This window comes from Theropithecus gelada, chromosome 20 (genome assembly GCF_003255815.1).
Source record: "Theropithecus gelada isolate Dixy chromosome 20, Tgel_1.0, whole genome shotgun sequence".
In the NCBI taxonomy this organism is placed as follows: Eukaryota; Metazoa; Chordata; class Mammalia; order Primates; family Cercopithecidae; genus Theropithecus; species Theropithecus gelada.
Window position 1 is genome coordinate 31,751,707 of NC_037688.1, and position 27,981 is coordinate 31,779,687.

Sequence of the window (27,981 nt, forward strand, 5' to 3'; positions counted from 1 at the left end):
CCTTTTTAAAATGAGTATATATTTGTCTAATAAGCGGAAAAATACAAATAAAAACAAATCATGATTAGTAGAGCATTTCTCATAATTACTTTAAAATGTCTTAGCATAATGAATGATGCATACAGCTATAATTTATCCATCCTTATTTATTTATTGAGTCAGGGTCTCACTCTGTTACCCAGGCTGGAGTGCAGTGGCGCCATCTCAGCTCACAGCAGCCTCTACCCAGGCTTCAGCGATCCTCCTACCTCAGCCTCCCGAGTAGCTGGGACTACAGGCGTGCGCCACCACACCCAGCTACATTTTTTCTATCTTTGGTAGAGACGGGGTTTCATCATGTTGGCCAGGCTGGTCCCGAACTCCTGAGCTCAACTGATCCACCCGCCTCAGCCTCCCAAAGTGCTGGGATTACAGGCATGAGCCACCACGCCCGGCCTATTCATCCTTATTCATATTATGTAGGAATCAGAGCTCTTCATAATGTCCACTATTATAAATGAGCAGCATAATCAGAGTATTCCCTTGGTCATAACTTCCGTTCCAAACTGTTGCTCAACTCCCGGCCCAGTGTGACACCCAGGGGTAAGAACCAACTACGTGTGTGCTCACAAACTCACCTGGGGTCTCCCGGCTGCCGAAACTGAGTACCAGGGGCCTAAGCAGAGGGAGCAACTGAGAGAAGGAAGAGAAGTCAAGACCAGGCCCAGCCCCTTCATCGGCCCTTGCCAGGTCACTCTCTCTCAAGAGGTCAGGATTCACTGACTTCCATGTTTCTCTCCAAATCTGAAGTTTACAAAGTAGCTGAGCTGCTCATCAGGGATACGCAAGGCTACTTTCTGCAGCAGAGAACAGAAGTGAAACGGAGAAGGGATAAGCAAGAAAGTCTCTGGATTTCAGGAGAAGGAAGACGGCCCAAGGGCAAGAGAAACACATGTGAAGGGTCCAGTGAAGAGACAGGGAGGGGGCAGCTCTGGCCTCCTCTGCTGCCGCTTCCCTCGTTCAATCCATGGCGGTGAGGCTCACACCATTTTCCACTCAGCCTCCTCCGCACAACCTGCATGTCTACCATTTCTTCAAGGGCTGGAGCTGGTTCCACGATGCCTAGCCAAAATCTGAAGGGGGTCTTGGGGCTAGTGACTGCCAATGTGACCAGATTATTATAAAGATGTGGGAAATGTGGCTTTTAAAAAAGTAGGGAAAGGACCCAATTTTCCAAAATGCAAATTTTTCCTTCTACTGCCCCCTGTCATTTGCACACATTTTTGTCAAGTCCAAACATAATTTGAAGTGAGGTAGGTAGTTTCTCTCTACTCATGCCGTTGTCCTTGGGGTGATGTTGGGGGCTGTGCCCTGAACGCACTTCTCTCCCGTGCAGGGGCAGTGTCAGGGCTGGCACCAGTGGCTGGTGGAGCTTCTCAGTTGGCTATTTTCTCAATCTCATCCAAATCATCCGTGTCCAATCGTTCTATCTTCTTATCTGGGGGAAAAATACACAGGTCTCTACTGTGCCCAGGAATGTGCCCCACCCCGGGCCACAGCAATCATTCATTCATCCCCAAAGGCTCCGGGTGCCTGAGCAGGGGGCAGCAGGGCCCCTAGTCACTGACAGCAACAGTCAGAGCCCCACGCCCCGAAGCCCGGTCATGGGGGAGCTGTCCTTGGAGTCCTTGGGTCCTGAAGTCTCCAGGTGTGGCCCTGAGAACTGCCATATGGTCAGAAAGGAGGGGAGTGTGCCAGGGACAGAGCCTCTCTCGGGGCTACAGAAGATCCTACCCCTTTCCCCACCCCGCCCCGCTTAGTAAAGGGCGCCAGGCACAGGACCCTCCCCGGGACTCACTAAAATGCTCCTGGATTCTGTTCAGGATGTTCATGCTGTGCTTGCTGTCCACCATGTTCACTGCCAGGCCCCTCTTGCCAAAGCGGCCTGTGCGCCCGATCCGGTGCAGGTAGGTCTCGTTGTCAGGGTTCCCGTCCTTGTCCACGGGAAGATCAAAGTTGATGACGACAGACACTTGTTCAACATCGATGCCTATGGGAAGGAGAGATAGAGGGTGAGAGGACTAAGGACAGGAGACAGAAATCACTGTTGTCCACAGGTAGGTCAATGCATACCAACTTTGGATAGAGGGAAAGAATTTGGGACAGGCCAACTCTGGGAATTGGGTACAAGAGAGGGCACATATAGGCAGGCAGCAGAACCCAGAGGAAAAGAAGAGAACTTTGGCAGGTGCCAACAAAATCATGAAATCAATCAGGGAGATTGTGTCTCTGGGAGACACAATGTTCTGGAGATGGGCGCCCCTGGAAGAGCAGGCTCTGTTCTCTACCACTCAGATGCCTGTACATTTCCTTCCACCAAGTCAGGACTCCTGGCTTCTGTGAGAGTTCTTTTTCTTTCTTTTTTAATTTTTGAGATGGAGTTTCGCTCTTGTTGCCCAGGCTGGAGTGCAATGGCGTGATCTTGCTCACCGCAACCTCCATCTCCCGGGTTCAAGCAATTCTCCTGTCTCAGCCTCCCGAGTAGCTGGGATTACAGGCGCATGTCACCACGTCTGGCTAATTTTTGTATTTTTAGTAGAGATGGAGTTTCATCATATTGGTCAGGCTGGTCTCGAATTCCTGACCTCAGGTGATTTGCCCACCTCGGCCTCCCAAAGTGCTGGGATTATAGGCGTGAGCCACTGCGCCTGGCCTCTTCGTTTTTTTTTTTTGGAGACGGATTCTCACTCTGTCACCCAGGATAGAGTGCAATGGCACAATCTTGGCTCACTGCAACCTCCATCTCCAGGGTTCAAGTAATTCTCCTGCCTTGGGATTGCAGGTGTGAGCCACCGTGCCCAGCATGTGTGAGTTCTTATCACCTGAGGGAAATGCAAACAGTCTCTCCTAGAAAGGAATATTGTCACCAGCCACACCGATCTCCCTGAGCCCATACAACTTTCCTGTATACAAGAATTTCTGGCTCTAACTGGGCCTGGGACCCCGAGCCTGGCAGACCAGGTAGGACACGTCCTCTGCTCACCGCGGGCACACACGTTGGTGGTCACCAGAACCTTCTCTTTGCCCTCTCGGAAGCGCTCAATCACCGCAGCCCTCTGCTCCACCATCATCTCCCCACTCAGCAGAGCCACCTGGTGGCCTTCTTTTGAGAGCTCTGCTGCCAGCCAACTAGCTGTTTTACGAGTCTGGAAGAAAAAAAACAATTGAGAAATGAAAAGTATTTGAGTATATATTTTTTCTTTTCGAGACAGGGTCTTGCTGTCACTCAGGGTGATCTCAAAAGTCCTGGGCTCAAGCCATTATCCTGTCTTGGCTTCCCAAAGTGCTGGGAGTAAAGGCGTGAGGCACCACACTCAGCTGAAGATATTTTTGATCTGGAAAACTGCTCCTGAAACCTAGCAGCTAAAGGCTAAATTTCTTAAAATTATAAACCCGATATAGCGCAACAGGGAGTAACAATGTCACCTGGGTTGTAATCTTACAAAAATATTTGTACCTGGCTAGACATGGTGGCTCACACCTGTAATCCTAGCACTTTGGGAGGCAGAGGCACGTGGATCGGTTGAACTCAGGAGTTTGAGAGCAGCCTGGGCAACATGGCCAAACCCTGTTTCTACAAAAAATTTAGCTAGGCATGGTGGCGTGGGCCTGTAAGTCCCAGCTACTTGCAGGAGCTGAGGCAGGAGAATCATTGTAATGGGAGGCAATAAAATGCAGGTGAGGAAATTCTTCTAGATTTAGGAGGCTTAAGAGACATGACAATTAAATGCAACAAGCAAACCTTGACTGGCTCTTGGATTTAACAAAACAAAAAGCAATAAAGATGAGCTGGGCACAGTGCCATATGCCTGGAGTCCCAGCTACTTGGGAGGTTGAGGTGGGAGAATCGCTTGAGCCCAGGAGTTTGAGTCCAGCCTGGGCAAGGTAGTGAGACCATCTCAAAAGAAAAAAAAAAAAATATTTTTTTGCGCCAGGCACAGTGGCTCACGCCTGTAATCCCAGTACTTTGGGAGGCCACATCAGGTGGATCACCTGTGGTCAGCAGTTCAAGACCAGCCTGGGCAACACGGTGAAAACTCCTCTACCAAAAATATAAAAATTAGCTGGGTATGATGGCAGGTGCCTGTAATCCCAGCCACTTTGGAGGCTGAGGCAGCAGAATCACTTGAACCCGGGAGACAGAAGTTGCAGTGAGCCAAGATGAAGCCATTGCACTCCAGCCTGGGTGACAGAGCTAGACTCTGTCTCAAAAAAAGAAAAAAGAATACTTTTGACACAAGTGGAGGAAGGAGAATGTAGATTATATTTGAGATATTACTGTTATCACTATATCATTACCTTGTATGTTTCTTTGTTTCGAGACAGAGTGTTGCTTTGTGAGCCATGCTAAGTGCAGTGACATGATCACAGCTGACTGCAGCCTCTAACTCCTGGGCTCAAGGGATCCTCCCACCTCAGTCTTCCGAGTAGCTGAGACCACAGGTGTGTGCCACCACATCCAGCTAAATTTTTTTTAAAGAGTTTTAGAGATGGGGTCTCCCGATGTTGCCCACGCTGGTCTCAAACTCCTAGGCTGAAGCGATCTTTCTGACTTGGCCTCCAAAAGTGTTGGGATTACAGGCATCAGCCACTGAGCCTGGCCATTTTTTTTTTTTTTTTTGAGATGGAGTCTCGCTCTGTCACCCAGGCTGGAGTGCAGTGGCGCAATATCGGCTCACTGCAACCTCTGCCTCCCGGGTTCAAGTGATTCTGCTGCCTCAGCCTCCCGAGTAGCTGGGATTACAGGCATGCGCCACCACGCCTGGTTAATTTTGTATTTTTAGTAGAGACAGGGTTTCTCCATGTTGGTCAAGCTGATCTCCAACTCCTGACCTCAGGTGATCCGCCCGCCTCGGCCTCCCAAAGTGCTGGGATTACAGGCGTGAGCCACCGCGCTCACCTGTCTCTTTTATTCTAAAATCATTTTGACATTTTCTTCAGAGATCTTAAATATTTATTTTTTCTATTATCAATGAGAACTATCCTATTTTCTAAGTATTTGCTGTTTGAGACTGGAAAACTATGTGTGTGAATGTTATGACTAACCATCTTGCTGAACTTTTTTTTTTTTTTTGAGATGGAGTCTCACTCTGTCGCCAGGCTGGAGTGTAGTGGTGTGATCTCAGCTCACTGCAAGCTCTGCCTCCCAGGTTCACACCATTCTCTTGCCTCAGCCTCCCGAGTGGCTGGGATTATAGGCACCCGCCACAATGCCCAGCTAATTTTTTGTACTTTTAGTAGAAATGGGATTTCACCATGTTAGCCTGGATGGTCTCGGTCTCCTGACCTCGTGATCCGCCCGCCTCGGCCTCCCAAAGTGCTGCGATTACAGGCATGAGCCACCGTGCCTGGCCATCTTGTTGAATTTTTAATTTTTCTTACAAATATGAGTTGATTCTCTTGGGTTACGCAATAATACATCATCCACAAATAAGACATAAAGTTCAGGGGCTCTATGTTTAGGCTATGTATCCCATGGGATACTACCATTACCCCCACTAAAGGAGAGCCTGTCTCTTACATCTTCAGAAACCACTTCCTTTCTTCCCACGGCGCCCAGGGGCATCCAGTCCTCCTGAGCCCTGTGGGGAGCTGGCTGAGAGGGAAGGGCCAGGCCTGCCACTGCTGCTACTACTCACATGGCAGAAGATCATGGCTTGAGCAATGGTGATGGCCCCATAGAGGTTACACAAGGCCTGGAACTTCTCGTCTCTGCTGCTGCACAGGACATAGTACTGCTTGATGGTGTCCAGGGTCTCTTCCTCCCGCTTCAGTTTGATAATATTTGGGTCTGGGACCACTTTCTGGGCAAACTTCCAGACAGAGTCTTCAAAGGTGGCAGAGAAAAGCAGCATCTGGCAGTTCCTGGGCAGCATCCTGCAAGGGAAGGCCCTGGCATGTGGCCCCAGGTGGCCCCGGGAAGCAGCGGAAGCACAGCCTCCCCAGCTGGAAGGGTCTAGATGCCCAGGAAGGCTGAAGGGGAAGGAGGAGCAGCAGGCCTAGGTGGGGGACAGGGGTTGGGGGAGAGTCCCTAGGTCTCCTTTCTCAGCCCAGGCTGGGAGGGACTGTGGTCAGTGCTGACAAGGAAATGGCCTGTCAAACAAATGCTGCTGAGAGTACGAGAGACAAGACCCTGGCAGAGGCCAGAGGAGGCGTCTGAAGTGAAGGGAGAAGACACTGCAGATGGGGAGGCTGAGGAGTCCTCTGCCCTTGAGATCCCTACCTCTGGATGCGGATGCTCTGATCCTGGTGGCCCTGAGTGGCTATCATGACGTCAGCTTCATCCAGAACAAACACCTTGATTTTCTTGGGATCAATGAACTTGAGCTTGGAGCACCAGTCCAGCACGGTCCCAGGGGTGCCAATGACAATCTGCTCGCTGATCTTCTGGCCTCTTTCCACTGTGGAGACCCAGGTGATTTTCATGGGTATTTCAAAGGCAAAGCCAGCTCTGGAAATCAAAGCCCTGCCCATCCTTCTAGGACTAGGAGAACAAGTTATTTCCAGATTTCAAAACACACATGAGTGTTCCCCTCAGTCTTGGTTTCTTCTGCTGTGAAGTGGGCAGAATGATACCTATCTCAGTGCACTGTGGTCAGGATCAAATCCCACACAGCAATCCTTCAATAAGCATCAGTTCCTTTCTTCTTCCTCCTATAATCCAACACCATCCAACTCTTTTTATGTTTGTTTATTTATTTATTTATTTTGAGACAGGGTCTCACTCTGTTGCCCAGACTAGAGTGCAGTGACACAGTCATGGCTCACTGTAGCATTGACCACACAGGGTCAAGTGATCCTCCTGCCTCAGCCTCTCAAAAGGCTGGGACTACAAGCTGGCACTTCCACGCTGGCTAATTTTTTTTTTTTTGAGATGGAGTCTTGCTCTGTTGTCCAGGCTGAAGTGCAGTGGCGTGATCTCGGCTCACTGCAAGCTCTGCCTCCCGGGTTCATGCCATTCTCCCGCCTCAGCCTCCTGAGTATCTGGGACTACAGATGCCCGCCACCACAACCGGCTAATTTTTTGTATTTTTTAGTAGAGATGGGGTTTCACCGTGTTAACCAGGATGGTCTCGATCTCCTGACCTCATGATCTGCCCACCTCAGCCTCCCAACGTGCTGGGATTACAGGTGTGAGCCACCACGCCCGGCTGCTTGGCTAATTTTGTGTGTGTGTGTGTGTGTATGTTGCCCAGGCTGGTCTTAAACCATGTGCTGAAACAATCCTCCCACCCTGGCCTCCCAAAGGGCTGGGATTGCAGGTGTGAGCCACTGTACCTGGTTTTGCTTACTTTTAAAGAAAGGGAGCTGACCCCAACCTTCCATCCTCAGTCCTGTTAATCCCTCTTTGGTAAGCAGGTACCAGAACTCTGGATGCTAAATTCAAAACTCTACCTTCTTAGCGAAGAACTCTAGATATTAAGAACTCTGTGAGCCATGCATGGATTTTTTTTATCAACCAAAAATCTTATTTTAAGACTGAAAAAGACTGTTAACAAATTAGCAGGTATTCAAATAGATTCAAAGAGAGCAACACAGTTAGGCTCCAGAGTCAGACTGCATTAGAAAGTTGAATATGGTCATCGCATCTTCAAAATTCAAACACCCAACCCCCTACCCTGCTCACTGTTCAGGTGTCGCCTGCTGTACTCACATTTATTGCCTCGAACAGCGTAGGCAAGCTTCAGTTCTGGGTAAAATTTGCCCATCTGCTCAATCACTTTTCCTGTTTGAAGCGCCAGCTCATATGTTGGGGACAGGCACAGACACTGACAGAAAAATCATAAAGGATGAGTTTAGGAGAACCATTTGGTAACAGACCTGAAGGCACCCAGTATGCTGATGTTATTAGCACTTGAATAGCACAGGGAAGCATGTCGTTCCATCCAGGCCCACCTTTCAGCTATAGATTGAAGCCTGCAGCAGGTAGCCCTGGCTTGGCAGAGGGCTTTGGAAGCCATGGTCTAAGGCTGCTGCTTCCAAGCACATCCTCCCAGGTCAGGGCCTGATGTAGGAACTTGCTCTGCCTGAGCCACAGCCTAAGGCGTCAGAAGCTTCAGACCTCTCGTTAATCCCCACCAGATGGCATTGCGCTCCCCAGGGCAAGCAACCCAGGATACCCAGCCCCACAAGCCCTCACCTGGGGATATCTGTCTGCTGGCTCCACTCGACTGAGCATGGCTAGGACAAAGGCAGCTGTTTTACCAGTGCCAGACTGAGACTGTGCAATCAGGTTCTGTGGGCTAGATCAAGGAAGAACAGAAATGAAACATATTGGTGAAACTCAGTAACATGTCAACGTTCTTTCTGAATGAAAGGCATATTTCCCCCTGATGCTTCTCTGTATTACCCAGGTTTTCTCCACTAAGCACAAATTACTTTCATACATTTTTTATTTTATTTATTTTATTTTTTTTTTGAGACGGAGTCTCGCGCTGTGTCACCCAGGCTGGAGTGCAGTGGCGCAATCTCGGCTCACTGCAAGCTCCGCCTCCCAGGTTCAGGCCATTCTCCTGCCTCAGCCTCCGAGTAGCTGGGACTACAGGCGCCCGCCACCACGCCCGGCTAGTTTTTTGTATTTTTAGTAGAGACGGGGTTTCACCATGTTAGCCAGGATGGTCTCGATCTCCTGACCTTGTGATCCGCCCGCCTCGGCCTCCCAAAGTGCTGGGATTACAGGCTTGAGCCACCGCACCCGGCCTCATACATTTTTTAATATGCTGTTAAGAAGCTGCTTAAATTGTAAAATAAAATTATTATTTTAAACGGGCTTACACCAAGAAATTCTCATTCTAGCCTCTAGCACAGCTAGAGGACTCCAGTTTTGTACCCCAAGGGTCACAGGGAAATCAAGTGTGCAGAGTAAGATCTGTACCCAGACAAGTTCCCATCAATATTTTTGGCTGAGGCGTGATGCATTCCAAAATTTGGCTCCTTCTGTGTGTGCCTTTCCACAGCTTTATGGACAAGATGCTAAGTCAGGTGGATGTTTTAGGGGGAATTTTTACATTCCACTTTATGGGACTCAGCATCATGGGAATAGGTGGCATGTTTGTCATTTTTAAAAAAGATAAATATGGCTCACGCCTGTAATCCCAGCACTTTGGGAGGCCGAGACGGGCGGATCGCAAAGTCAGGAGATCGAGACCATCCTGGTTAACATGGTGAAACCTCGTCTCTACTAAAAATACAAAAAATTACCCAGGCGTGGTGGCGGGCACCTGTAGTCCCAACTACTCAGGAGGCTGAGGCAGGAGAATGGTGTGAACCCGGGAGGCGGAGCTTGCAGTGAGCCGAGATTGTGCCACTGCACTCCAGCCTGGGCAACAGAGCTAGACTCTGTCTCACAAAAAAAAAAAAAAAAAAAGGCTAAATAAGGTAAGGTGGGCAGATCACTTGAGGTCAGGAGTTCGAGACCAGCCTGGCCAACACATGGTGAAACTCCACCTCCATTAAAAATACAAAAATTAGGCTGGGCACGGTGGCTCATGCCTGTAATCCCAGCACTTTGGGAGACCGAGGCAGGCAGATCACGAGGTCAGGAGTTCGAGACCAGCTTGGTCAACATGGTGAAACCCCATCTCTACTAAAAAAACAAAAATTAGCCAGGCATGGTGGTGGGCACCTGTAATCCCAGCTACTCAGGAAGCTGAGCCAGGAGGATCGCTTGAACCCGGGAGGCGGAGGTTGCAGTGAGCCGAGACTGCACCACTGCACTCTAGCCTGGGCAACAGAGCGAGACTTCATCTCAAAAACAAACAAACAAACAAACAAAAAATACAAAAAGTAGCCAGGTGTGGTGGCAGGCACCTGTTATCACAGCTACTCAGGAGGCTGAGGCAGGAGAATCACTTGAACCCGGAAGGCAGAGGCTGCAGTGAGCCGAAATCGCACCACTGCACTCCAGCCTGTGTGACAGAGGAGACTCCATTTCAAAAAAGAAAAAAAGATAAATATGCCAGATGCAGTAACACATGCCTGTAATCCCAACACTTTGGGAGGCTGAGGCTGGAGACTCACTTGAGGCCAGGAGTTTGAGACCAGCCCTGGCAACATGGTGATAACCCTGTCTCTACAAATTTTTTTTTTTTTTTTTTTTTTTTTTTTGAGACAGAGTCTTACTCTGTCGCTCGGGCTGGAGTGCAGTGGTGTAATCTTGGCTCATTGCAACCTCTGCTTCCTGGGTTCAAGCGATCCTCCCACCTCAGCCTCCCTAGCAGCTGGGATTACAGGTGTGTGCTGCCACGCCCAGCTAATTTTTTTTTATTTTTTGTAGACACGGGGTTTCACCATGTTGGCCAGGCTGGTCTCAAACTCCTGACCTCAGGTGATCCACGTGCCTCAGCTTCTCAAACTACAAAAAAATTTGTTTAAAGTCAGGAGGTCGAGGCTGCAGTGGGCTATAATTGCACCACTACACTCTAGCCGGGGAAACGGTGAGACCCTGTCTCAAAAGGAGCTCACTCTGGTCAGGGTGGGAGCAGGATGTGGAAGGAGGGGAATTCAGGGGCTTCAACTATCAACTGGACATGCTTCCTTTCTTGGCAGGATAGGGCTACAGAGCTATTCTTGGTATTGTACTTTACACCTCTGTGTAGGTCTCAAAAATTTCCAAATAATATTTTGTTTGTTGTTTTTTTTTTTTTTCTTTGAGACGGAGTCTCACTCTGTCGCCCAGGCTGGAGTGCAGTGGCGTGATCTCCGCTCACTGCAAGCTCCGCCTCCCGGGTTTACGCCATTCTCCTGCCTCAGCCTCCCAAGTAGCTGGGACTACAGGCGCCCGCCACTCGCCCGGCTAGTTTTTTGTATTTTTTTAGTAGAGACGGGGTTTCACCATGTTCGCCAGGATGGTCTCGATCTCCTGACCTTGTGATCCGCCCGTCTCGGCCTCCCAAAGTGCTGGGATTACAGGCTTGAGCCACCGCGCCCGGCAGTTTTTTGTATTCTTTAGTAGAGATGGGGTTTCACCGTGTTAGCCAGGGTGGTCTCGATCTCCTGACCTAGTGATCCGCCCATCTCGGCCTCCCAAAGTGCTGGGATTACAGGCTTGAGCCACCGCGCCCGGCCTATTTTGTTTGTTTTTTAATTCATTGCAACACCATTCACATCAAAATAATATTTTTCAAACCCAATTTTTTTTTTCTTGAGACAGAGTCTCACTCTGTTTCCCAGGCTATAGTGTAGTGGCGCGATCTCGGCTCTGCAACCTCTGCCCCTGGGGTTCAAACGATTCTCCTGCCTCAGCCTCCCATGTAGCTGAGACCACAGGCACGTGCCACCATGCCAGGCTAATTTTTGTATTTTTAGTTAGGTTTTTTTTTTTTTTTTTTTTTGAGACAGGGTCTTGCTCTGTTGCCCAGGCTAGAGTGCAGTGGCACCATCTCAGCTCACTGCAACCTCTGCCTCCCGGGTTCAAGCAATTCTCCTGCTTCAGCCTCCCCAGTAGCTGGGACTACAGGCACATGCCACCAGGCCCAGATAATTCATTTAAAAAAATTTTTTTTATTTTAGTAAGACGGGGTTTCACCATGTTGCCCAGGCTGCTCTCAAATTCCTGAGCTCAGGCAGTCCACCCACCTTGGCCTCCCAAAGTGCTAGGATAACAGGTGTGGGCCACTGTGCCCAGCTAATTTTTTGTACTTTTAGTAGAGACAGGGTTTTGCCATGTTGGCCTGGCTGGACTCAAACTCCTGACCTCAGGTGATCCACCCGCCTCGGCCTCCCAAAGTGCTAGGATTACAGGAGTGAGTCACCATGCCCGGCCTTAAGCCCAATTTTTAAGATAGCATAGAATAAAGCACTATTTTTCTCTGTAAGTTTCTATTGGTAAGTGGAAAAGGCAGAAACTGTATCTAACTCCATCCAATTCTCTCTGCACTTGCCTAAGCTGTTTTCCTGAGGAAACACGTGGCCCCAAACAGCCCCTTCTGTTCTCAGGCACAAAAAGGCAGTTTGTGGAAGACTGATTTAATCACACTGGGAGAGATGCACTTGGTCTGCATACTCACGGTTCAGCAAGCATCATGGGTAATGCGTTCTCTTGTATCTTGGAAGGTCGATTGAAGCCCATGGCATAGACTCCCTGGAGAAGCTGTGGTTTCCTAGGAAGCCAGGAAGACAGAGGATGGATGCCTAGAAGTTGGAATTGTTTAGAGGCCTAGAATCTTATCTTTTTCTGTAGTTAGGAATGATGCTTCCTACCTCTGTCAGACGCATTTTCCTATGCCTTAAAAAAAACACTGTCAATAACCAAAGCAAACCAAACCAAGCTACTGCCTCTCCCTAAGGAATCTTAATCTGCAACTATTTCTATAATTCATAAAATACAGACTGCTTTATTTTCTTAGAGAAATTAATGCTTTCAGCAGACCCACAAATCTGGCTGGCCTTGGAGGACAAGTGTTCCCTGGACACAGCAAGGGTGGTGGTTATTAATTCATAGCATTAAATAAATTATAAAATATATATCTAAAAATAGGCCAGGTGCAGTGACTCATGCCTGTAATCTCAGCACTTTGGGAGGTCAAGGCAGGCCAACTGTTTGAGGCCAGGAATTTGAGACCAGCCTGGGCAACACGGTGATACCTCGTCTCTACAAAGAAAAAAAAAAAAATACAAAAATTAGCTGGGTACACCTGTAGTCCCAGCTACTCAAGAGGCTGAGGTGGGAGGCTCACTTGAGCTTCGCAGGTCAAGGCTGCAGTGATCTGTGATTGAGCCACTGCACTCCAGCCAGGGTGACAGAGTGGGACTCTAAATAAGTAAATAATAAATGAAAATAAACACTATTTACTATACTGCTAAGATTTAAAAGTCCTTTTTTTCCATGTTCCTTCCAAAGCCAGCTGTGCAGATACTCAAGACTGTCAACAGGTAAGGAAATTGATGGGCTGGACGTGGTAGCTCACTCCTGTAATTCTAGCAGTTTGGGAGGCCAAGGTGGGATGATTGCTTGAGGAGTCCCGGCGTTCAAGACTGGCCTGGGCGGCCAGGCGCGGTGGCTCAAGCCTGTAATCCCAGCACTTTGGGAGGCCGAGACGGGCGGATCATGAGGTCAGGAGATCGAGACCATCCTGGCTAACACGGTAAAACTCCGTCTCTACTAAAAAATACAAAAAACTAGCCGGGCGAGGTGGCGGGCGCCTGTAGTCCCAGCTACTCGGGAGGCTGAGGCAGGAGAATGGCGTAAACCCGGGAGGTGGAGCTTGCAGTGAGCTGAGATCCGGCCACTGCACTCCAGCCTGGGCGACAGAGCGAGACTCCGTCTCAAAAAAAAAAAAAAAAAAAAGACTGGCCTGGGCAACACAGTGAGACCCTGTCTCTAAAAATGAGCTAGACAAGCTGGCATGCACCTGTAGTCCTAGCTACTTGGGAGACTGAGGCAGGAGGATTGCCTGAGGCTAAGAGTTCGAGACTATAGTGAGCTATGATTGCCCCACTGCACTCTGGGCGGGGCAACAGGGCCAGGTCATCTCTTTTAAAAAAAAAAAAAAGAAAAGAAAAAAGAATTTTTTTTTTTTTGAGATGGAATCTTGCTCTGTCACTCAGGCTAGAGTGCAATGGCGTGATTTTGGCTCACTGCAGCCTCTGCCTCCTGGGTTCAAGCGAGTCTCCTACCTCAGCCTCCTGAGTAGCTAGGATTACAGGCGCATACTGCCACACCTGGCTAATTTTTGTATTTTTAGTACAGGCGGGATTTTGCCATGTTGGCCAGGCTGGTCTTGAACTCCTAATCTCAGGTGATCCACCTGCCTCGGCCTCCCAAAGTGCTAGGATTACAGGCGTGAGCCACTGCGCCCAGTGAGAAAAAAAGAAAATTGATGAAGCCAGTTTCTAGTAGCTGATATAGAGTAAACAGTTAAAGGTTGTTCAATTAACCTACTAAACTTTACAAATGCTCAGATTCACTTAGGTCTAATCAAAGTAAACAGACACACACTAACTTCTTTTTGAGAGACATTCTCACTCTGTTGCCCAGGCTGGAGTGCAGTTGTGTGAAGTGGGGTCACTGCAACTGACACCTCCCGGGCCTCAAGAGATCCTCCCACCTCGGCCCCTCAAGTAGCTGGGGCTGCAGGCACGTGCCATCACACCCGGCTAATTATTTTTAAAATTTTTTGTAGAGACAGGGTTTCACCATGTTGCCCAGGCAAGTCTTGAACTTCTGAGCTCAAGAGATCCACTCGCCTTGGCCTCCCGAAGTGCTGGGATTACAGGTGTGAACCACCGCACCTGGACACCAACTTCTTATGTAAGCAGCTATACAAGAATTATCATTTAAGTTGCTCTTACACTGCATTTACAATAAGCTCTCTGCTACCTCTAAATTGACAAGATGTTTAAGAAAAATCACACCAGACTGTTTCTAAAGAAAAGGCCACCCAACTGTTCTCTAAGCCTTCCTTGGAGTTTAGTAGGCTCTCTAAAAGGCAAATTCTCTGGCGTATGTTGGTTCTCAGACACAAAGAACTTTAAAAACTTAATCTTTAGTATCTTCCATTTGGGAGAAAATGCTGTGACACTCGGCAGCTTCTGACTTGGTTGCCAACGAAACAAAGTCACTACTTAATTGAGACTCAAAAGGTGACCTTGGTTTCATTCTTTGTTTCCTTTTCCTACCAACAACTAAATCAGAGAGAACCTGCCTTTTACAGAGGACAATTCATCAGTGGTTAAACTGAGAGCTCACGTCTTCTAAATGGAAGAAATTAAAAAGCCAGTTGATACTTGGAGGAGCAAACTGTCACTCTAAGGAAATAATACCACATGTCTAGGTATCCTGATACAGCTTAAAAATAGAAGTGGAGATGACAGATTTGGCGAATAAAGTCCTGATAGAAAAAACACATACAAAAGCGTAATTTCCTGAAAAAAATTTTTTTTTTTTTTGAGAAGGGGTTTCGCTTTTATCTCCCAGGCTGGAGTGCAATGGCATGATCTCAGCTCACTGCAACCTCCGCCTCCAGGGTTCAAGCAATTCTCCTACCTCAGCCTCCTGAGTCGCTGGGACTACAGGCCACGTGCCATTATGGCCGGCTAATTTTTTTGTATTTTTGGTAGAGATGGGGTTTCATCATTTTGACCAGTCTGGTCTCAAACTCCTGACCTCAGGCAATCCACCTGCCTCGGCCTCCCAAAGTGCTGGGATTACAGGCGTGAGCCACTGTGCCCAAACAAAAGTGTAACTGTTTAAAAATACATTTTTGGTCCAGCCTGGGCAACATGGTGAAACCTCATCTCCATTTAAAAAAAAAAAAAAAGTTCTTGGGCCAGGTGCTGTGGCTGACACTTGTATGTAATCCTAGCAATTTTGGAGGGTGAGGCAGGAGGAATCTTTGAGAACAGGAGTTCAGGAGCAACCTGGCCAACACAGCAATACCACACCTCTATTTTTAAAAATAAAAAAATAAGGCTGGGTGCAGTGGCTCATGCCTGTAATCCAGCAGCCTGGGAGGCTGAGGTGGGCAGATCGCTTGAGGCCAGGAGTTTGAGACCACCCTGGCCAACATGATGAAACCCTGTCTCTACTAAAAATACCCAAATGAGCCAGGTGTGGTGGCTCAGGCCTGTAATCCCAGCTATGTGAGAGGCTGAGGCACGAGAATCGCTTGAACCTAGGAGGTAGAGGTTGCAGTGAGTCAAGATTGTGCCACTGCGCTCCAGCCTGGGAAACAGAGTGAGACTCAGTCTCAAAAGTAAATAAATAAATGAATAGAAATAAAAATAAAAAATTGTTCTTCAAGATTACTTAACAACTAGTTAGCTTTGTTTTATGTGTCTCTTACTCAGTGGTAATAGCTGGAAGGAATGTGGCTTCAATTTGTCCACAGTGGCCATACTATAGATTTTGCTGAATTATGGCAAATAATCCATTGATTCCACCACATTCTTATTCATCAGCTACTTTCTATGGTTGTGATCCTGGCAGGCAGCAAGAATAGTAAGTAGGTCTTGTGTTCCTTGTAACACCCGCCACAGTGGCATGTATGTAACACAATGATCCATATTTAATCCTCTATTAATTTACTGAAGTAAACCTAAAACATAAGGCTAGGCACGGTGGCTCATGCCTGTAATCCCAGCACTTTGGGAGGCCGAGGCAGGCGGATCACGAGATCAGGAATTTGAGACCAGCCTGGCCAACATAGTGAAACCCTGTCTCTTCTAAAAATACAAAAATTAGCCGGGCATGATGGTGTGCACCTGTAGTCCCAGCTAACTCAGGAGGCTGAGGCAGGAGAATCGCTTGAACCTGGGAGGTGGAGGTTGTGGTGAGCTGAAATCGCGCCACTGCACTCCAGCCTGGGCAACAGAGCAAGACTCCATCTCAAAAAAACAAACAAACAAAAACCAAAAACAGATTTGATAGATTTTTTAAAAAGCAGATAAACTGTAAGACTGTAAACCCTATAGTCTAAATATACATATATGTATATTTTTTTGAGACAGAGTCTTACTCTGTTGCCCAGGATGGAGTGCAGTGGCACGAACTTGGCTCACCGCAATGTCTGCCTCACAGGTTCAAGTGATTCTCCTGCCCCAGCCTCCTGAGTAGCTGGGATTACAGGCCTGTGCCATCACGCCCGGCTAAGTTTTGTATTTTTAGTGGAGATAGGGTTTCACTATGTTGGTCAGGCTGGTCTCAAACTCCTGACCTTGTGATATGCCCACCTCGGCCTCCCAAAGTGCTGGGATTACAGGCGTGAGCCACTGTGCCTGGCCTTTTTTTTAAAAAAAAAAAAAAAAAAAAAAATAGCACATGTTCTCACTTAAGGGCTTACCTAATCAGAAATGTTCCTGACATCCAGAAATCACCTGTCAGCCAATATTTTATTGAAAGTTCTAAGAGTATAAGAGAAATAAGACTTTTAGCTATGATTAATAAATTTGAAGCATTAAAAAATTCCTACCGAGAGAACAGGGTAGCCAAGACACTGGGGGGGAAATTAATACTGCAAATGTTTTCATACTTTTTGACTTTTGAATCATGTGATTTATTCATGTGACTTCTTCACGAAGAAAAAAATAGCCAGGCACGGTGGCTCATGCCTGTAATCCCAGCACTTTGAGAGGCCGAGGCGGGCGGATCACCTGAGGTCAGGAGTTCAGGACCAGCCTGGTCAAAATGGTGACACCCTGTTTCTACTAAAAATACAAAAAATTAGCCGGGTGTGATGCCGTGCACCTGTAATCCCAGCTACTTGGGAGGCTGAGGCAGGAGAATCGCTTGAACCCAGGAGGCAGAGGTTGCAGTGAACCAAGGTCGCACGATTGCACTCCAGCCTGGGCAACAGGAGTGAAACTCTGTCTCAAAAAAAAAAAAAGAAAAAAAAAAATGCTAACTTTTTAAAAGTAAAAATTCTCACAAGAATTTCTGAGATGCAGTTTTATGTGGGGAGAGACTGGCAAGGAAGAGCTGTTGAAAGGAGCGAATACTCACAGTCGAAGCTCTTCAAACGACTTCACCGAGTACAGAGGGGAGTTTGGATCCCGCTGCAGGACTTCTACTTGGTTTGTGTTATCGACAAGGTTACTTCTGATCAGCTTGTTGAGTAAGGACTGGGCAGCTCTGTCCTCTGTCAGGAAGAAACCAGTAGATCTTCATTCTCATCTGGCAAACCCCACGCTTATGAAGCCACTCTTTCTCCCTCTCCACACTAGCAGCTGGGCAGTCAAGCATGGCTGGAGAAAAACCATCACACTGATAGGTCTCTATTTATTTATTTTAGAGATGGGGTCTTGCTGTCACCCAGGCTGGAGTGCAGTGGCACAATCATAGCTCACTGTAGCCTAGAATTCCTGCGTTCAGGCGATCCTCCCACCTCAGCCTCCCAAGTAGCTGGGAGTCCAGGTGTGTGCTATCACACCCAGCTCATTTTGAAATCTTTTGTAGAGATGGGGTCTCCCTATGTTGCCCAGGCTGGGCTTGAACTCCTGGCCCAAAGCAATCCTCCCACCTCAGCCTCCCAAAGTGCTGGAATTACAGGCATGAGCCACTGCTTCAGGACTTGTTCGGTTCTCCTCCTCTCACTGACTATTCCTTCTCTGATTCCTCTCATCTCCTGGATCTTGTAGCTTGGAGTGCCTCTGGCTCCAGGAAGGCAAGCCCTGGGTCATACTGTCTCTTGCCAAGGGCATCCAAGAGTAGTTACCTTTCTCCTCTTCATCTGTTTTCTCAGCAGTGGTACTGGTTTTGATAATACCTACACAAGAAAACAGTTGTCATAATTAGAAAGGCAAATATGAGAACCACCAAAAATGTGGGACAATATAAATAAATACACTGAAATTTATTTTATTTATTTATTTTTTAGACAGAGTTTTCCTCTTGTAGCCCAAAGTTGGAGTGCAATGGCGCAACCTTGGCTCACTGCAACCTCCGCCTCCTGGGTTCAAGCGATTCTCCTGCCTCAGCCTCCTGAGTAGCTGGGATTAGGCGTGTGCCACCACACCTGGCTAATTTAGGTATTTTTAGGAGAGACGGGGTTTTGCCATGTTCGCCAGGATGGTCTTAAACTCCAGACCTCAATCAAGTGATCCGCCCACCTTGGCCTCCCAAAGTGCTGGGATTACAGGCATGAGACACAGCGCCCAGTCGGAAATTTATTTTAAGTAATCAAAATATAAATAGTTGGCATTTCTTTATGTTTAGTGAATTTTTATTTCTAGAATTTTTTTTTTTTTTGAGACAGGGTCTCCCTCTGTTGCCCAGGCTAAAGTGCAGTGGTGCAATCATAGCTCACTACAACCTTAATCTCCTGAGCCGAAGTGATCCTCCCACCCCAGGCTCCCACTTAGCTGGGACTACAGGTGCATACCACCACATCCTCCTGCCTTAGCCTCCTGAGTAGCTAGCATTACAGGCATGCGCCACTATTCTCAGCTAATTTAAAACAAAAACATTTTTGTAGAGATGGAGTCTTGCCGTGTTGCCCAGCTTGTTCTCAAATTCCTGGCCTCAAGTAATCCTCCTGCCTTGGTCTCCCAAAGCACTAGGATTACTGGCATGAACTACTGTACCTGGTGAAAACTTTTAAATTTCTAGAAATTTTGACTAATTTCAGACAGATCAGAATATGTTACCTCTTAACAGTCCTACTTTAAAATACAGCCTTATTAGCAAACACAGTCTACCATTTTTTATCTTTCAGATTGGCAAATTCTAAAAGTTTGACTATTAATTCTGTGATGAGATTGTAGAAAAACACTCTCATTTTTGCTGATGGAAATATTAATTGGTGGCCGGTCACAGTGGCTCATCCTGTAATCCCAGCACTTTGGGAGGCTGAGGCGGGTGGATCACCTGAGGTCAGGAGTTTGAGACCTGTCTGACCAACATGGAGAAACCCTGTCTCTACTAAAAAATACAAAATTAGCTGGGTGTGGTGGCGCATGCCTGGAATCCCAGCTACTCGAGAAGGCTGAAGCAGGAAAATTGCTTGAACCCAGGAGGCAGAGGTTGTGGTGAGCCGAGATCATGCCACAGCACTCCAGCCTGGGCAACAAGAACAAAACTCTTGTCTCAAAAAAACAAACAAACAAACAAAACCAGAAATATTAATTGGTATAATACCTAAGGAAAGGACTTTGAAAATACTGAGAAAAACTGCAAATGTCAGCCTGGGCAACACAGCAAGACCTAGTCTCTACTAACAATTTAAAAAATTATCCTGTAATCCCAGCTATTCAGGAGGCTGGGGCAGGAGAACAGCTTGAGCCCAGGAGTTTGAGCCACCGCACTGCAGCCTGGGTGACAGAGCAAGAGCATGTCTTTATTTTTTTTTTTTTTTGAGACGGAGTCTCGCTCTGTCACCCAGGCTGGAGTGCAGTGGCCGGATCTCAGCTCACTGCAAGCTCCGCCTCCCGGGTTTACGTCATTCTCCTGCCTCAGCCTCCCGAGTAGCTGGGACTACAGGCGCCCGCCACCGCGCCCGGCTAGTTTTTTGTATTTTTTAGTAGAGACGGGGTTTCACCGTGTTAGCCAGAATGGTCTCAATCTCTTGACCTCATGATCCGCCCGTCTCGGCCTCCCAAAGTGCTGGGATTACAGGCTTGAGCCACCGCGCCTGGCCTATTTTTTTGAGACAGAGTCTCACTCTGTTGCCCAGGATGGAGTACAGTGGCACAATCTCGGCTCACTGCAACCTCTGCCTCCCAGGTTCAAGTGATTCTTCTGCCTCAGCCTCCCAAGTAGCTGGGACTACTGGCGCGCACCACCATGCCTGGGCAATTTTTGTATTTTTAGTAGAGACAGGGTTTCAGCATATTGGCCAGGCTGGTCTCAAACTCCTGACCTCATGATCTGCCCACCTTGGCCTCTCAAAGTGCTGGGATTACAGGCATGAGCCACCATGTCCAGCCTACAAGATCCTGTCTTTAAAAAAAAAAAAAGGCTGGGCGCGGAGCTTGCAGTGAGCCGAGATCGTGCCACTGCACTCCAGCCTGGGCGACAGAGCGAGACTCCGTCAAAAAAAAAAAAAAAAAAAAAAAAAAAAGCCAGGCGTGGTGGCTCACACCTGTAATCCCAGCACTTTGCGAGGCCAAGCGGGCGGATTGCCTGAGCTCAGGAGTTCGAGACCAGCCTGGGCAATACACTGAAACCCTGTCTCTACTAAATACAAAAAATTAGCTGGGCATGGAGGCGGGCATGGAGGCGTGCACCTGTAATCCCAGCTACTTGGGATGCAGAGACAGAAGAACTGCTTGAACCTGGCAGGCGGAGGTTGCAGTGAGCTGCCACTGTACTCCAGCCTGGGCAACAGAGAGAGAATCCATCTCAAAAAAAAAAAAAAAAAAAAGAAAAAGAAAGAAAAAGTTGCAAACGCATATACCTTTGACCTAGCAAATCCATTTTTGGGGAATTTATCCTACAAACACTTGTATACATGTAAAAAGAGCTAAGTTCATGGTTATTTCATGAAGCATTATTTATAATAGCAAAAGAATGGGACCACCCAAATATCTATGATTGCTTAAAAAGTCATGGTATATCAGCCGGGTGCAGTGGCTCAAGCCTGTAATCCCAGCACTTTGGGAGGCTGAGGCGGGCAGATCACCTGAGCTCAGGAGTTCGAGACCAGTCTGACCAAGATGGAGAAACCCTGTCTCTACTTAAAAAACACAAAATTAGCCAGGTGTCATGGCACATGCCTGTAATTCCAGCTACTTAGGAGGCTGAGGCAGGAGAATCGCTTGAACCCGGAAGTTGGAGGTTGTGGTGAGCCGAGATCACACCATTGTACTCCAGCCTGGGCAACGAGAGAAACTTCATCTCAAAAAAAAAAAAAAACAAAAAAAAAACATGGTATATTGACACAATGCAGTATCACATAATTATAAAACACAAGGAGGGGTCAGGCACAGTGGCTCACGCCTGTAATTCCAGCACTTTGGGAGGCCGAGGCGGGCAGATCACCTGAAGTCAGGAGTTGACGACCAACCTGGCCAACATGGTGAAGCGCTGTCTCCACTAAAAATATAAAAAGTAGCCAGGCATGATGGCAGATACCTGTAATCCCAGCTATTCGGGAAGCCAAGGCAGGAGAACTGCTTGAACTCAGGAGGCAGAAGTTGGAGTGAGCCAAGACCGTACCACTGCACTCCAGTCTGGGTGACAGAGCAAGACTCTGCCTCAAAAAAAAAAAAAAAAAAAAAAAAAAAGGCAGGGATGAAACTGCATGTATTGATATGGAAAGTTTGCCAAGGGATACTGTTGAGTGAAAAAGTTAAGTGTACTGTATATATCATGCCGCATTTTGGTTGAGAGAATATGATAATCTATACTTATATTTGCTTTGCATAAAGTCTTTGGAAGAATATTAAAAATCCATGAACAGGCCGGGTGCGGTGGCTCAAGCCTGTAATCCCAGCACTTTGGGAGGCTGAGACGGGCGGATCATGAGGTCAGGAGATCAAGACCATCCTGGCTAACACAGTGAAACCCCGTCTCTACTAAAAAATACAAAAAACTAGCCGGTGAGGTGGCGGGCGCCTGTAGTCCCAGTTAATGTAGTCCCAGCTACTCAAGAGGCTGAGGCAGGAGAATGGCGTAAACCCGGGAGGCGGAGCTTGCAGTGAGCTGAGATCCGGCCACTGCACTCCAGCCTGGGCGACAGAGCAAGACTCCATCTCAAAAAAAAAAAAAAAAAAATCCATGAACAGTGGCTACTTATGGGATAGGATGGTGTTATGAGCTGAATTGTGTGTGGCCCCCTGACCCCAAACTCATATATTCAAGTCCTAACCAGTACCTCAGAATGTGACCTGATTTTGAAATAGGGTTGCTACAGCTGTAGTTAAGATGAGGTCACTAGGGTGGGCCCTAATCCTTGTACCTTATTATACTTTCTGAGTTTTGAACCCAGATTCACTTTTCAAAAAGTTAAAAAATTTACCTCGTGCAGGATCTGGATGTTATTTAAAAAAAAATAGCCAGGCGCGGTGGCTCACACCTGTAATCCCAGCACTTTGGGAGGCCGAGGCAGGCGGATCACGAGGTCAGGAGATCGAGACCATCCTGGTTAATACGGTGAAACCCCGTCTCTACTAAAAATATAAAAAATTAGCCGGGCGAGGTAGCGGGCGCCTGTAGTCCCAGCTACTCGGGAGGCTGAGGCAGAAGAATGGTGTGAACCCCGGAGGCAGAGCTTGCAGTATGCCGAGATCGCGCCACTGCACTCCAGCCTGGGTGGCAGAGCGAGACTTCGTCTCAAAAAATAAATTAAAAAATAAATAAATAAAATTAGGCCAAGTGCAGTGACTCATGCCTATAATCCCAGTACTGTGGGAGGCCAAGGCAGGCAGATCGCTTGAGTTCAGGAGTTCGAGACCAGCCTGGGCAACATGACAAAACCCCGCCTCTACTAAAAACATAAAAAATTAGCCAGGTGTGGTGGTGGACACCAGTAGTCTCAACTACCTGGGAGGTGAGGTGGAAGGATCTCTTAAGCCTGGGTGGCAAGTTTGCAGTGAGCCAAGATCATGCCATGCCACTCCACTCTAGCCTGCACGACAGAGTGAGACCCTGTCTCAAATAAAGTTTTAAAAATCTAATATAAAAAATAAAAAATTTAGGCCAGGCGCAGTGGCTCACGACTGTAATCCCAGCACTTTGGGAGGCCGTGGCGGGCAGATCACAAGGACAGGAGATCAAGACCATCTTGGCTAACACGATGAAACCCTATCTCTACTAAAAATACAAAAACAAAAAGCTAGCCAGGCGTGGTGGCGGGCGCCTGTAGTCCCAGCTACTCGGGAGGCTGAGGCAGAAGAATGGCATGAACCCAGGAGGCAGAGCCTGCAGTAAGCCGAGATTGCGCCACTGCACTCCAGCCTGGGCAACAAAGCGAGACTCCGTCTCAAACAAAATAAATAAATAATTAGCCAAAATATTATCAAATGAACAGTAGCAGTACAGTCCAATAGAGAGACTCTTAATTTTAAGAAGTCAAAGGATAAACTTTGGAAAATTGACATATCCCTTCAGTAACAAAATCTAATTTACTGGCTTGTAAACAGCTAACGGTTACACTAAATAACAGCTCTTTGTACAATGCAGCTATGAGTGCAAAGCAGCGGCCCACATGGAACTCTTTTCTAGCTTGTAGTTACTAGTGACTCACCATTGGTATCTGCTTTGACTTTCTCTTCCTTGATCTGCAAATTGGTCATCTGAATAGGAGTAAAAGAAAACAGGGTTAAGCAAAGGATCCAATAAAAGGAAGGTCCCTAAGAAAAGAGAAACTTTCAGTAAAAGTCTAGTCTGAAACTTTCAGCACCAGTATTGAGGGAATTGGTTTGTTCCCTCATAGTAGAACTGCTGAAAGTCTGTGTGAAACCATCATTTCAAACATCTTCAACAGCCTTCAAACAAGGCGAGGGGTGGGCTAAATATAATGGTTGGGGGGAAAGTTTCAGAAAACCTCAAACTCTGCTTATCTCCCAACTCAAGTTTTTTCTATTTATTTATTTTCTGAAACAAGGTCTCACTCTGTAACCTAGGCTGGAGTGCAGCAGCACAATCATGGCTCACTGTGGCCTCAACCTCCTGGGTTCTAGCAATCCTCCCACCTCAGCCTCCCTAGTAGCTGAGACCACAGGGTGTAGACCACCATGCCTACTCAAACTCAAACTCGAACTCCTGGGCTCAAGCAATCCTCCCACCCTGGCCTCCAAAGCACTGGGATTACAAGTGTGAGTCACCGCACCCAGCCTTCTTCTGTCACTTTCACTGGTTTTCTCTACTCCAGAGAGCAGAGCCACATGATAACCTAAGACCATGAGTCATTTATTAAGTGAAGGTACACAAGTCTAAGTGGTGAAAAAACAGGTATTCTTCAACTATTAGGAAGCATTTATTTACACCAGCCTTCTGATAAGCTGAATGCTTAGAAGCAGACACCAAGTATGTTTAGGCCTGTATTTGTGATATTCATATCACAGCTAGGTTAGGGTCACAGATTTCACAAGGTTTGAAACCAATTATCAGTAACTGTCTTTCAGAATAGATCTGATGCTAAATGCTAGATTTTAAACTCCAGAGTACAAGGCCCATGCCCTTGATAATGCTTTGTAATTTCTTTGTGGAAACTGCTGGTTTTATACCTCTGACTTGCTCCTTCCCCTGAATTCCAGTGCTGTATTTCCAAATGCCTGATGGCTACCATGCAGAAAAGAACACAGCAGGCCTGACCACTCTCCTTAGGAAAGCCTATTTGCAAGGCTGGCCCTTGGCTGTCACCTGAGAACTTGGACTTTGGGAAGGTTCCCATCATTCCTAGAACTGATAAGAGGGGGTCAGTCTGCCTCAACTGCTTGTAAAAACATGTAATTTATGCTAACCACCTGCATTCCTTCTGGAAGTCTGGAATTCTGGTACAAGCTAGGCACAGGGTGACTATATGACAGGCCCCCAATAAAAGCCTCAAGTAGTCTCTAACAAGCTTCCATGACACCACCTCATACGTGCTGTTACAATTTGCTACCGGAAGAATTAAGCACACTCTGTGGACTCCATTGGGAGATAACTTGGAAGTTTGCCTGGTTTCCTCTGGACTTAGCCCATGAGCCTTTTTCTTCCACTAATTTTGCTTTGTATCTTTTCACTATAATAAATCATATCTGTGAGTACAACTACATACCGAGCCTGTGAGCTCTCTTAACAAATCGTCAAACCTGGCATCTCCTGGGGACTCCCACAACAGGTACTTACCAAGATGTCTCCTTATTTTAAACTCAGAACAGCCAAACCTGAACTCACCATTCCCTTTTTTCTTTTTTTGAAACAGGGTCTCACTGTCGCCCATGCTGGAGTGCAGTGGTGTGATCACAGCTCACTGTAGCCTCAACCTCCCTAGGCTCAGGTGATCCTCCCACCTCAGCATCCTGAGTAACTGGGACCACAGGAGTGTGCCACCACCACACCCAGCTAATTTTTTTTTGTATTTTTGTAGAAATGGGGTTTCACCATGTTGCCCACACTGGTCTTGAACTCCTGGGTTCAACTGATCTGCCTGCCTCAGTCTCCCAAAGTGCTAGGATTACAGGTGTGAGCCACCGTGCCCAGCCTTCACCATTCTTTTTTTTTTTTTTTTCTTTTTGAGACAGAGTCTCACTCAGTAGCCCGGGCTGGAGTGCAGTGGCGTGATCTCGATTCACTGCAACCTCCACCTCCCAGGTTCAAGCAATTCTCGTGCCTCAGCCTTCTGAGTAGCTGGGATTACAGGCGCCTGCTACCATGCCTGGCTAACTTTTGTATTTTTAGTAGAGACAGGGTTTCGCTATGTTGGCCAGGCTGGTATCAAACTCTTGACCTCGACTGATCTGCCCACCTCGGCCTCCCAACGTGCTGGGATCACAGGTGGGTGCCACCACGCCCGGCTGCCTTCACCATTTTATCAAATCTGCCCTTCCTCCCACTTTCGTATTCCTGTTATTGGAACGTTAGTAATACCAATAGGATCCAAGTTGAAAACAGAAACCTTTCGCTTTTTTTTTTTTTTTTTTTTTTTTTGAGACGGAGTCTTGCTCTGTCGCCCAGGCTGGAGTGCAGTGGCACAATCTCCGCTCACTGCAAGCTCGGCCACCTCCCGGGTTCACGCCATTCTCCTGCCTCAGCCTCCCGGGAAGCTGGGACTACAGGCACCTGCCACCACGCCCGGCTAATTTTTTTGTATTTTTTTAGTAGAGACGGGGTTTCACCGTGTTCGCCAGGATGGTCTCGATCTCCTGACCTCGTGATCCGCCGGCCTCGGCCTCCCAAAGTGCTGGGATTACAGGTGTGAGCCACCGCGCCCGGCCCAGAATAACTTCTACACCGATATTTCTATTAGCCATCACTTGTAACATATTCTGTTCTCTGTAGTTCAGTAAATCCTTGCCAGCCTTGTCTAATTCTGTCAATAGCCCTCTCAAAAAATCCCCATACCGCCTAGGCGTGGTGGCTCACGGCTGTAATCCCAGCCCTTTGGGAGGCCGAGGTGGGCGGATCACCAGAGGTCGGGAGTTCAAGACCAGCCTGACCAACATGGAGAAACCCCGTCTCTACTAAAAATACAAAATTAGCCAGTCGTGGTGGTGCATGCCTGTAATCCCAGCTACTCAGGAGGCTGAGGCAGGAGAATCGCTTGAACCCGGGAGGTGGAGGTTGTGGTGAGCCGAGATGACGCCACTGCACTCCAGCCTGGGCAACAAGAGCAAAACTCCGCCTCAAAACAAAAACAACAACAACAACAAAAAACAGTCCATTATCACTAAACAAACCTAAAGCTTAGGTCTTAGATATAAGAACAGAAAGCCACAGTGTATGCTGTACTTACATTCCAGTTGAATAAATATTCATTACTTAAAGAACAAGTATATGAAACTAAGTGTCACTTTAAACATCAATGAAACAATTTGTAGTGCCTCCTTCCAACATCTGCAGATTGAGGTATTAAATCTAAAAGTGAATCTGTTATTCTGCAAAGAGCTACAAACTGCCAACCACGTTAAGCATGGATCTAAGAAATGTTAAATACAGAGTAGCACAGAAACATGCGAAGAACAGTCGCGTAATGAAAATGAGAATCAGCATCTAAACTTGGCTTTCCTTATAATCATCACCGAGGAGGTCAATAGAGGAATGACAGCATGCATAGTGGGGTGGATATACCAAAGGATGAAGTCCTTAACCAGCCCATATGGAGATAAAAAGCTCGACACTGGTCTCTTTAGCTCTAAGAGCAAATCAAGGGCAAGTGACTGCCCCAGCAAACTCTAGCAGCGCGTTGCCCAGGAGCCTCCCCAACCCGGGGAGCTCCCTGTGCTTTAGGCAGGTTTCGCCTGGGCCCCTGCTACGTCCTCCCCGCCTGGAGATGAAGCCACTGACCGACTTGACAGCCGCTTCCTGCTCGTCCACCGCCAGGGCCCAAGAGTCGGTGGCCATAGTCCCGACCAAGGGCGACCCACTTGTGAAAATATGCGCCGCACCACGTCGCAACGCCGGCCCCAAGCCCGCCACCGGCGCGAGAATGCACCTCACGCGGACCGGAAGCGGCGGTGAGCACAGGTGACGTCAGTTCCCACCCGGCGTGCGACATCATCATTCTGCGCGGCGCTGGGTCTCTCTGGACTGACCTCTGCCTTTGTGCGCAAACCTCGGGCTTTTTGCTCACCCTTCCAGGACGCGGCCTCCTCGCTTTTTAAAACTCCTGAGCTCTACGAAGTGGAACTGTTAGCCCTCCGTTTATTGCCTTACTTAACACTGAAATAACCCAACGTTTAATATTTTATTTTTTATTTATTTATTTTTTTGAGACGGAGTCTCGCCCTGTCCCAGGCTGGAGTGCAGTGGTGCGATTTCGGCTCACTGCAACCTCCGCCTCCCAGGTTCAAGCTATTCTCCTACCTCAGTCTCCCGACTGTCTGGGATTACAGGCGCCCGCCACCACGCCCGACTAATTT

General features: G+C 47.7%; 1 protein-coding gene across 7 annotated transcripts; it reads right to left on the bottom strand.

Moving 5' to 3' along the window:
• Window positions 1-27,626, bottom strand: DDX19A (DEAD-box helicase 19A). 7 transcript variants are annotated; one of them, XM_025369442.1, is made up of 13 exons: window positions 27,407-27,626; window positions 23,661-23,709; window positions 18,192-18,242; window positions 17,480-17,615; window positions 16,821-16,881; window positions 12,048-12,140; window positions 8,180-8,282; window positions 7,694-7,808; window positions 6,263-6,440; window positions 5,679-5,916; window positions 3,023-3,185; window positions 1,838-2,029; window positions 1-1,477 (listed from the first exon to the last, which is right to left on the bottom strand). In XM_025369442.1, the coding sequence occupies exons 5-13, from the start codon at window positions 16,841-16,843 to the stop codon at window positions 1,416-1,418; spliced, it is 1,167 nt and encodes a 388-aa protein (XP_025225227.1). In that variant the 5' UTR covers window positions 16,844-16,881; window positions 17,480-17,615; window positions 18,192-18,242; window positions 23,661-23,709; window positions 27,407-27,626; the 3' UTR covers window positions 1-1,415. The 7 variants fall into 7 exon arrangements, with proteins under 7 accessions (XP_025225227.1, XP_025225225.1, XP_025225224.1 ...); XM_025369440.1 differs by lacking the exon at window positions 16,821-16,881 and adding an exon at window positions 20,254-20,261 and having other exon boundaries at window positions 23,657-23,709; window positions 27,407-27,557; XM_025369439.1 differs by lacking the exon at window positions 16,821-16,881.
• Window positions 27,627-27,981: the final 355 nt, after the last annotated feature.